The sequence below is a fragment of the Sprattus sprattus genome (assembly GCF_963457725.1).
Source record: "Sprattus sprattus genome assembly, chromosome: 14".
Lineage (NCBI taxonomy): Eukaryota > Metazoa > Chordata > Actinopteri > Clupeiformes > Clupeidae > Sprattus > Sprattus sprattus.
In genome coordinates this window covers 19,703,706-19,715,828 of record NC_137912.1, presented here as the reverse complement: position 1 = coordinate 19,715,828, position 12,123 = coordinate 19,703,706, and the positions used below count along the sequence as shown (strand labels likewise).

The 12,123-nt window shown below is 40.6% G+C and overlaps 1 protein-coding gene across 4 annotated transcripts in view; it reads left to right on the top strand.

The window, feature by feature from the left end:
- LOC308375651 (copine-8) overlaps positions 1-12,123 on the top strand; it is a 118,937-nt gene that overhangs the window by 86,232 nt on the left and 20,582 nt on the right. For all 4 annotated transcript variants that reach the window (XM_080851821.1, XM_080851824.1, XM_080851820.1 and 1 more), the window contains one exon: positions 9,321-9,367. In XM_080851821.1, coding sequence (XP_080707947.1) covers positions 9,321-9,367 — 47 coding nt within the window. The remainder of the gene's footprint in view (positions 1-9,320; positions 9,368-12,123) is intronic.

Here is a 12,123-nt window from a genome sequence, read left to right as displayed (position 1 = left end):
ACACACAGACACACACACACACAGACACACACACACAGCCATACACACACACACACACACACACACACACACACACACACACACACACACACACACACACACACACACACACACACACACACAGCCATACACACAAAAACTCTGTATACTGGTGCAGCTGCACATACATACTCACTGGCAGATGTGAGATCTTGGTGGAATGGAGGGTCGGCCGATGTGAGATCTGGCTCGGCTGATGTCAGGGTTCCTCTCTGAGTTGCTCTCAAAGTTGGAGCTCTTTATTTTCCTGACAGATTTGAAGATCTATCTTTAAAGCCAGGAATCTCTGTGTGTCTGGCAGTCTAGGGCGTATCTCACTGACGGTAGTTACGTTAGTCATGAGATTTCGCATGTAGCCTACGCATGTCATGAACCTGTGCATCCTTGATTTGGAAGATTTTTGAATTCATAGTTTGCGAGATATTTGTATTTTACCGTTTCCCGTAGGGACTAATGGGTTATCGTTTCCCGTAGCACCGAAATGACATCACAAATGACGTCACAAACAATATTAGCGGTATTAAAACTATCCTGCCTTCACTCAAAGTTCAGAATAGCGTTGGATACGATAAGGAGGTCCGCATTCAAATTCTTCTTGGTGAACAGATACAGACTTTTGATCAGGTAATCTTAAGACAGTGATTGATTTTATCTATTCGTTTGTATAAGCTTCTTTATATTAAGTTTCAAAGTAATGTCTAGAGTTGTACAGTCATCTAACAGACAGGGAATAGTAATCCATCAAAATATTCATATTGTTTATTAGTATAGCGTATTTTTACAGTACATTTCTGCACTTATTTGACTTACAACTTGGCAAACTCATTTCATAAGCATGGTTGAAATGTAACTGTAATTACAGCACTTATTCATGGCATATGCAAAACGCATGAATTTTAGCGACGTGAATTATGTCATAGTCATAGAACAGTCGTCGTCATAGATGTTACCCCAGCTGATGCGTATGGGCCTGGCATGTACCCAACTCTCATTACCATGTTAAGTATTATTGTAGTTTCATGTATTTGTATAAGAGTTAGCTTTCTATTCAACGTTGCCAGTTAGCCTAGACCAGTGACCATGTGTTCATGGCATGCATCTATTGACGCAATGAGAGAGGTTTTCCGATGTATTAGTGTCCCGATGTATCTGTTATAATTCGTGTGTACTTTGTTTTCTCATTATTGCAATATTATAAACCTCAGTCTGCAGTTACCCTGACTGGGAGAGGCTGTCATTCCGAAGATACTGTGTGTGATCGCCTTTGCTCTGTGTTCATTAAACCTGTCAGAGCGTATGAATAAACGGCTGGGTGCCAATCAAATCACAACGCAAGAGTGGAGTACTACAACGCTACAAATGGTAGATAATATTGATAAGCCTCGGAGGCTTTCAGATTGTTCATTGCTTTCCCATCTGTTGCTATGGAGTCCACGAAATACGCGCAAATAAACATGAAAAGGAAACATGCATCACAATAATACTTCAGTGTAACCTGTACCTATGTGGAGTGCAAATATGTCTTGCTATTACACTACCCAACAGCTACACCTACGTCTGCTAACACTACCCAATTCGGTAACACTTTCTATGAAGCCCAGCGTTATAAGGCCCTATAAGGACATTATAAGGGCCTTAATAATGACTTATAGCGATTGCTACGATGACTTATAGCTACTTTATAACTACGTATAATTTCTTCATGATGACTCATAATCACCTTTATGATACATTATATCAGTTCATTATGAATGGTTATAATTAAAGACGGAATAATGCATTATAAATATGTGACTGTCGGGTAACACTTGCTATGAAGCCTGCCTTTATAAGGTCCTATAAGGACATTAATGATGACGTTTTAAAAGTAGCTATAAGTCATTGTAGCACTCTTTATAACTATGTTTAGCATCTCCACAATGACTCATATCCACTGCTCTGAAACGTTATGTCAGTTAATTATAAATGGTTATAATCTAAGATAAAATGATGCATTATAAATATGTGATCATAGGTTTGTGTGGGTAATCATGAATCCTATGAAGCCTGCATATATGAAGCACTATAAGAACATTCATAATACCTTTAAAAACTAGTTAAGTCATTGTGGCACTCATTCTTACCTTCTCAGTCCTACGTCTTCTACCTTCTTGAGCGTGCTCTCAGGTCTGAAAGCTGTACTACCATCGATATTTGCTAGACTGGTTGATGAACAGATTTCATTGGTCCAAAAGCGCGCGGTGTCAAAGTTATGCTTTTATGTAGACAACTTTAATATTTCGTCGTTTCTGAAACTATCAGTATTTATTGTGTAGGGACATTGGGTTTGGAGTAATAACAGCAACTCTGAAGTTCAAAAGTCTTAGCCCGAAATCTTTACAATGTGTTTTTGTATAAAGTCTGAGCACCTCCAGAAAGTTCTAAATAAAAGGGTTTTCATCTGTATCCTGTTGTATTTACTGTCAGCACTATTAACAAGTTCATAATGCCTTATCTTCTCTTCTCTTATCCTATAATAATCTTATATCTGTTTAAAACAACATTACCCTTTTGTCACTTTACTTAAAGCTGACAAAGTACACTTATAGAATCTTATATCTGTTCATAACAACACCACCCTTTTGTCACTTTACTTAAAGCTGACAAAGTCCACTTATAGGATCTTCTAAAAGTTTATAATATTCTATGTCTGTATAGCAGCCTAGTCACCATACTAATAACCATTAATGAATATGCATAATATATCACAAAGGTGGTTATGATGTGCCGTGAAGACCTATATACATAGTTATAATGAGTGCCACAATGACTTAACTAGTTTTTAAAGCTATTATGAATGTTCTTATAGTGCTTCATATATGCAGGCTTCATAGGATTCATGATTACCCACACAAAACTATGATCACATATTTATAATGCATCATTTTATCTTAGATTATTATAACCATTTATAATTAACTGACATAACGTTTCAGAGCAGTGGATATGAGTAATTGTGGAGATGCTAAACATAGTTATAAAGAGTGCTACAATGACTTATAGCTACTTTTAAACGTCATCATTAATGTCCTTATACTTCATAGCAAGTGTTACCCGACAGTCACATATTTATAATGCATTATTCCATCTTTAATTATAACCATTCATAATGAACTGATATAATGTATCATAAAGGTGATTATGAGTCATCATGAAGACATTATACGTAGTTATAAAGTAGCTATAAGTCATTGTAGCAATCGCTGTAAGTCATTATTAAGGCCCTTATAATGTCCTTATAGGGCCTTATAACGCTGGGCTTCATAGAAAGTGTTACCCAGAATTCCTACGGGCACTGCACTAGTAGTTGTTAAATAATTATTATTATTAAATAAAGTGTAACCTTTTGTGTTGGGTTCGTTAAGGTGAAATCCTCACTTATTAAACAGACGAACTGGAGGGAGACAAGGATGCTCTTGAACAGTTTAATGGATCACTTCTCACTCTTCAACTTCTCAAAAACTCTAACGTCACTTCCCTGATCCTCATAAATCATAAAATGTCAATTAAGCAATATAGCACGAGTGGGAGTGGGGTAGGTAAGGGATAATCCGACGGGTGGTGTTCGGCCGTAGCTTTTATAAAACAATTTCACCGTCAACAAATTAACATTTCAACACAAAGTTATTGATTAAAAATGGTTTATTTCGCCATTGTTTCTCCGCAACAAAAAATAGTTCCATTGTCAACGTCTTGGTTTGGAATTTTAAGAATTTTGAATTAACGGTTATCATCAACGCGAATTTTTCATCGCGGAGTGATTTATTATTAGCTGTGAAAAGTCCCCTAACTGTTGGTATGTTGACGAATAACCTATAGCATGGAACGTCTCTCGCCCAATCAGAAACAGCTTAATTACGCGATAGAACCCACTTGTTTTATAACATTTGTTGACATTGATGAATCACAATAACTTAACTATCAAGAAAAGTCCTAGATGAACTTCTAATTTAATTAACTTTAATAGAAAATGCTCCAGCTTACAATTGTATATTTCTGTTTTTTTGTTGATTTGTTTGATAATTTGATGTTGATTCTGATGAGATGATGTTGTTGTTGTTGTTGTGTGCTGCCTTCTTCGCTCACTTGCAAGTGAGATTTTAAATCTGAACGTGATTTTCCCTGGTTAAAAATTGATACATAAACCTCTTTCTCTCCCTCTCTCTCTCCCCCCTCTCTCTATTTCTCTCCCTCTCTCTCTCTCCCCCCCTCTCTCTCTCTTTCTCCCTATCTCTCACTCTCTCTGTCCCCCCTCTCTCTCTCTGTAATTCTATTGTTCTTTCCCTTCTTTGTCTGGTCAGCAGGTGGACTGCAGGTAGAGATTATTTTGTGCCCCTTCTAGGCATCAGACAGATGACATGGAGCTGTGTGTGTGTGTGTGTGTGTGTGTGTGTGTGTGTTTGTGTGTGTGTGTGTGTGTGTGTGTGTGTGGTGTGTGTGTGTGTGTGCGTGTGCGTGCGTGTGCGTGTGTGTGCATGTCTGTCTGCCTGTTTGTGAGTGTGTGCATGTCTGTATACGTGTGTGTGTGTGTTTTTGGTGCATGTCTGTTTTTGTGTGTGTGTGTGTGTGTGTGTGTGTGTGTGTGTGTGTGTGCATGTCTGTTTATGTGTGTCTGTCTGTATGTGTGTGTGTGTGTGTGTTTGTGTGTGTGTGTGTGTGTGTGTGTGTGTGTGTGTGTGTGTGTGTGTGTGTGTGTGTGTGTGTGTGTGTGTGTGTGTGTGTGTGTGTGTGTGTGTGTTTGTGTGTGTGTGCAAGACAAGTTTTCTCTTTCTGTAACAGCTGGTGATTATGGCAAGCGAGTGGCAAGGTTTCCTAATGGGTTTAGAATACTTCACTTCTGCTCAAACATAAACTGTGACTCTCTTGCTTCGTCTCTGTACAGGAAGAAGTTGCACCCCTGGTGTTTCCTGCAGCTGTCTCCTTTAATCGTACGGAAATGGGCTCTAGGAATTGTTAAATCTAAAATCACCACAGACAACCTATCACTAGGATCTGTTTTGTATGGTATTACAGACTGGCTTCTTGTACACAATTTATTTCATTTGACCAATAATCTGGTAGATGAACACACTATTTCTGCCATGGACTGCAGCGTATGGCACATGGTGTCCCTGTGCTGTGGCCTGCAGTGCTGGTCTGATCGATAGCAAACTGCAGTACATTTAGCTTGTCTCGTTGTGAAAGCAGCCTCTAGGGATCTTGTGTGTGTGTGTGTGTCTGTGTGTAAGTGTGTCTGTCTGGGTGTGTGTATCCCTGTGTGTGTGTGTATGTGTGTGTGTGTGTGTGTGTGTGTGCGTCTGTGTAAGGGCCCATCTGGTGATGTGAGTGATTGGTGGCCCCATCATGTCTAGAGGTGGGCTCCCTGCACTCTCTCAGATCACGCATCACCTGGGCGCTTACTGCCGACAGCTAGAGGAAGGAGAGGAGAGGGGGGGCTGAAGTGTGCGTGTGTGTGTGAGGGGGGGGGGGGGGTCTGAAGCATTTGAGTGTGAGAGAGGGGGGGGGGGGGTCTGAAGTGTGTAGGAGACAGGCTGAGGCCCCCTTTACACAGAGTCTAGATTCACTGAATCTGGTTCATTTTTCACACCTATCGAATCTTTTAATTGCGTAAGGATGGAGCCTGGTAACGAGAGATTTGCGTAAAGACTAACACACCCGTTTGGGATGAACTGGCTGTAGTACATACCCCACACCTGTTGGTGGCGCTTTAGAGCTGCTACAGACAACTGAAAAAACGTAGAAGAAGACAGGAGGACACTGGTAAGCAGCCAGTAGACAGGCTACAATTAGCAACGTTTAGCCTAACCGCATAGCCTACATTTAATCTGCACAGTAATACATTATGGTGGTTAATACAATCGGTGGTCAGAGCAGACTATAGGTTATGCGAAAATGAATTTTATTTTCTATTGATAATAAAGAGTTTGGAACAGTGCAACATGACATGTCTGTGAGTTGTTTAAATGCCTTTGCTTTATTGAGAGGATGAGCTTGAGCATTTCCCATGAGGCTTTGCTCCGACCATTCTACATTAATATATGAAGAAAAAAGCTAATTAAATCGCTGGCCAATTTATATTTGTGGTCATGAAAGTTATGTAACGTCTGAATAAAAAGAATTAGATCAAGATAGGAGGCTAAACTAAAATCTGTAGGCTGGATTAATGAGAGTGAATTCGAGACCCACCCCGAGTGAGATGTAGAGGGAGAACAAGTGATATATTGGTTGGAGATCGCAAAGCGATCACGTGGGGCAATGACGTCATCAGGATGCGTGAATCTGTGCAGACGAACACCAGCCCCCGCACTGATTCAAATCTACTCACTTTCTACCCCCGATTCGGATCGTTGCAGATACCATGTGCGGATAGAGAGTGTTCGTCTAAATGATAGGGCTATCTGTATTCTGAACTTTACGGACGGAGACAAACTACACTTCGTATAAACAGCCTCTGAGAGAGGCAGAGACTCTGTCCACATGATAACAGAGTGTTTTGATTACACTTTTCCTTTGCATTCTCAAAACGATTTGCGTCTACACAACAATTTTTTGACAACTCATCCGCGCACACATGGCAACGCCAAAAGGAGTGAAAACGCTGTTACTAGCTAGGTCTGCAAAACTTATACTGCTATGTATAACTACAGATAAACAAGATTGTCTAAGCAATGCCACTATGAGACCAGATGCATTGTAGTAATAGTGTAGTAAAGTCTAAGGAAAAGTATTAAAAGGAGAAATCATTTTGTCCAAATGCCTGTAACAGTTTTACTTACATGAGAAATTAAGAGATTGAAATCCTGTCCTTATTAACTGAAGCCACAGATCCTTTTTTCATTAAATACATCAGTCAGCTCAGATGATGTGTATTAAACCATAATGTGAGACTTCACAAGAGAGAGAGAGAGAGAAAGAGAGAAAGAGAAAGAAAGAGAGAGAGAAATAGAAAGAAAGAGAGAGAGATGGAAGAATAGAGAGAATATCTTTATATACAGCTCAAGACCTCAGACAACAAAGAGGACTGAAAGAGTTTTCAAACCAGAGCTTTTGCCCAAGTCCTATAGCAGTGTGCAAAAGCTGTTCAGCAGCCTTGTTTGAAGATGATTATGTAAAGAATTATGTAAAGAAAAATTGGGTGTATCAGAAGCTCCTTGGTTGCATAAAATAGTTGTGTCTGATCATAGTGTAATATGCAAGTATTACTAACATGCGACCGCTGGTTAATCTGCGGTCGCACATTAACGCACAGTGTTTTTGCGCATTTTCTGTGGTATTTATCAAACCAGATACGCGCTGGGCAATCTGTGTTTACTCCGCCCTATATAGGGCCTGATTTACTAACATGCGACCGCCGCTTAATCTGCGGTAGCACATTAACGCACAGTGTTTTTGCGCATTTTTCATGGTATTTATTTAGGAAGAGAAAATGAAGGTTCAGCGAAATGGAGATAGATATATTGGTTCACGTTCGCTCAATCACTGAACCTGATTCAATGTGTGCGCTGCTATATTGTTGTTCCGCCCGCCATCACCTACAGCGAGATGTTTAAAAGAACACGATTATAAAGAATATGCTATTGGTGGCATTAATGCATAAACTGTCTTTTATAACAATATAGATGTATACATAGCGAGATTAATGATTTCTACATGGGTTAACTACAATATATATGGACGTGGGTGCAATCAATGGTTCGAATTACGTTCGGAAAGTTTGCGATTTAAAAAAAAGTCCTGTTTGATGTCTCTAATTTCAGCTATGGCAGTGGGGAAATGTGCGCCGTAGCAGTGCGTCGTAGCAATGCGTCGTAGCAATGCGTTGAGTACCTGGGTGAATATTTGGCTGAGTGAAGGCTGAGATATACCAACTGCTGATGCTATAACTGTTTGAAATGATTCGATGCCAATATTTGCAATGTTGTCCGGAGTTTAACATGAATGTGATCTCCGGTTGGAGGGTTCGATGTCGTCTCTGATCTGGTTCAGTAATTGAAGTATTGCGTGGCTGGTTAACCTGTACCGTCTAATGATTTGTGGATCGCTTAACTGAAAAAGTGTTATACGAGTTGAAAAAAATATTTCTGTGCGCTGTCTCTGTCTATATCTTTGCCTTGCTCTTATAACTGCTGCCATATCAACGTTTTCAGACTCAATGGAAATGCGCTTCCTGGTTAAGACGTGCTTTTATGAGGCGAGGAATTATCCCGCAAATTAGAGACGTGCGCTGGTCAGGCAGTTTTAGTAAATACCACGCAATACATCATTGGGCGCACTTATCTTGTCTCCTCCCATATATTTGCGCTAGACGCCCATGTTTCCACCCACGTTTTCGTGTCCTCCCCGTCCACACCCACAAAGCGTTAATATGCGCTGCGCCCCCTTAGTAAATACCGTTTTATGTTTGCGACCGCTATTTTACGCCTGAACTGGGCGCAATCCTGTTAGTAAATCAGGCCCTAAGTGTATTTTCTGGTGTAGCTTAGCAACATATGATGTGTTTCTACATGTTGTGATATGTGATGTGTTTTTATGACAGCTGTCTTCTGCTTGTGACTAAATATGTGCCAGTCTGTTTGAAAAACAAAGTGACTCAAATTGACACATTCATACACACACACGCACACACACACACACACACACACACACACACACACACACACACACACACACACACACACACACACACACACAAATACACACACACACACACACACACACACACACACACACACACACACACACACACACATACACACACAAATACACCCGCTCAGACACTATTTGCAAAAACATCTTTCTCTCTCTCTCTGTCACACAAAAATACATGCACACACACGTACACACACATTGAGTTTCAAATCATTCTTTAACAGATAATTATGTATAACAGCCCATGGTAATACATTTTCAGAATGACAAATATTGCAATATGTGTGTTCAGATCAGTGCGATTAAATGACTAGGTTTTTGTATGAGATGAGCCACTTTCTCACTGTCTCCAGGGCCTTAGGAGTCTACCGCATGATAATGGACCACTATAGAACTCTATGAAGGCTATAGACCGCTGGGTGACCTCTGAAGATGTGTGTGTGTTTGAGAGAGAGAGAGAGAGAGAGAGAGAGAGAGCGAGAGAGCGAGAGAGAGAGAGAGAATGAGTGTGTCTGTGGTTTGTTGATGGGTATGGTCTGTGGAGAGCGTAAGATTAATGCTGAAATGAGTTTTCTTCTTTGTTTGTGTTTCAGGACTCAGATTAATTTCACCGTGGCCATCGATTTCACTGCCTCCAATGGTGAGTGTCTCTGTCAGACCACCAGCCAATCACCATGGGAGTACTCTAAATGGGTTTGATTCTGTGTGTGTGAGTGTGTTTAAATCTGGATTGTAATGTGTGTGTGTGTGTGTGTGTGTGTGTGTGTGTGTGTGTGTGTGTGTGTGTGTGTGTGTGTGTGTGTGTGTGTGTGTGTGTGTGTGTGTGTGTGTAGGTGTGTGTGTGATTAAGAATATTTAAGTGTTTGTAATATGAGACGCGTGCCTACTTGTTGGCATAGCACCGTCACTCATCGACCAATCACGGAGGTCTTTGCAAACAAGGTTGTGCAAGGTTGACGTCAGCCATAGCAACAGAGACTTCATCTTAGCTTAGGAGTTCTTGCCTTTCTACAGTCAATGTTTCTCTTGGCAACTTTTCTGATTAGTATTTAGAAGAATACTTTTAGTTAGAAACTTGTAGGGCGACAATCTTAGATGTTAAAGAAAATGCTTTGTGAATCGGGCCAAGAGCAGGCAACCACAAGTGTGTAAATGACAATCTTTGTGGCAATATGACATGACACCAGGTCATTAGTATAACATAAAGTCATTTTTCTAAATGGCAATACGGTTTTAAGATTGCAGCGTCCATGTGGTTTACAGACGGCAGCGTCCATGTGGTTTACAGACGGCAGCGTCCATGTGGTTTACAGACTGCAGCGCCCATGTGGTTAACAGACGGCAGCGTCCATGTGGTTTACAGACTGCAGCGTCCATGTGGTTTGCAGACTGCAGCGTCCATGTGGTTAACAGACGGCAGCGTCCATGTGGTTTACAGACTGCAGCGTCCATGTGGTTTACAGACTGCAGCGTCCATGTGGTTTACAGACTGCAGCGTCCATGTGGTTTACAGACTGCAGCGTCCATGTGGTTTACAGACTGCAGCGTCCATATGGTTTACAGACTGCAGCGTCCATGTGGTTTAAAGACTGCAGCGGCCATGTGGTTTACAGACTGCAGCGGCCATGTGGTTTACAGACTGCAGCGGCCATGTGGTTGTTTTTGTATTGGGAGAACAGAGCTGAAACAGTCGGCCAGATTGGACAAACGTAAACGGGGAAATAAATGGGAAACGAAATGGGACTTCTCCCTTTTTCTGTAAGTGCCTATGATATTAGTCATTGAGGTACTTTGCCCAACATCACGCACACTCTGTCCTTTACATATTGAATACTAAAAAAATATGGTCTTTTTTATAGTTTGATTGTTCATGACCGTTTCATCCTGATTGTATGTGTATATTCAAATCTTTGTTTTCCTCTGCCTGGCGTGGTTTGAGAGCATGGTCTGTCTTGTGACTTTACCTTTCTTAAAGAATTATGTGACTACTTACCTGTCCGCACTGAACACGTGATTACTGGTATACAGCCCAAAGACAGCCATTTTGACTTGCCCAGATGAAGGCTCTAATGACTGAAACATGTGGGCATGTTTGTTTTTAATGTAATAATGATTGAATAGCCAAGAGCGCTTGTTTTGTTTTAACTATGACTGAATAGCCAAGAGATATTAAGGGCTTATAAAATTCATTACCCTCCTGAGTTCTTCAACGACAGTTGTGAGTCATTACATGATGAGTAATATGTTATACCACAGTGGCCTTGGTTATTGTATGCCAGTGTTTATGTATGTTCCTGCCAATATATATATGTACAGTGGGGCAAAAAAGTATTTAGTCAGCCACCAATTGTGCAAGTTCTCCCACTTAAAAAGGTGAGAGAGGCCTGTGATTTTCAACATAGGTAAACCTCAACTATGAGAGACAAAATGAGAAAAAAAAATCCAGAAAAATCACATTGTCTGATTTGACATACAGTAAAGTAGTTTGTTTTGTGGGGTGACATGTGAACATGAGCACACACACGCAGCAACAAACACTGTATTTACTCTATGCACAAAGTGTTTTTTATTTGTCCAAGATGCTTGGCATACAACAGCAGCCATTTGTGATTGTTCACAGTGTTTCAGTTTTTTGCTTTAATTACTCCCATGGGATTCTCAAGCAAACTGACAGAATGATCACACTTTACACGGGTAGAGAGCGAGAGACTGAGGAAAAAAAGAGCTAAGGAGAGGAAGAAGATATATAGAGAAAGATAGAGAGAGAAAAGAGAGAGAGAGAGAGAGAGAGAAACTAAGCAAGGCTGGCTCTGTGCTGGGGACTGGTCTGGTGCCCCCAGAGGTAATTGTGGAGAGAAGGATGTTGCACAAACTGCTCAACATAATAAAATAGAATAGAATAGAAATGAGCCCTAGTGACTAGTGACTGTTTTATGGCAGAGATAGTGACACACACAGAATTCTATCTCTGCATTTTACCCATCCAGGGTAGTGATACCCACAGTGAAGCACACTAACCCGGATCAGTGACAACACATCAGTGTCAGACACAAAAGACTTGACTATAGTGTAGGTCATGGCTAAGGTGTAGGTCAGTAGAGTGTTTTCAGCTGAAGAGTCCTTCAACAAGTATCGCTACCGGAAGTCATTCCTGCCCACCGCAGTAGCAATATATCATGACTCCCCTCTGTGCCGGGAAGAGGCTCTCTCTGAGTGGGGATGCACATTTTACAGACTAATTCTATGTTTTTCTCTCAAATTCTATGTTGTTTATTCTATGTATTGTATCAGTAGTTTAGTTGTATGTGTATGTATTCATTTATCCATTTATCTATCTATTTGATTGGCTATATATAGCCTATATCTGATTGGCCATCTGTCTATCTATCATTGGCA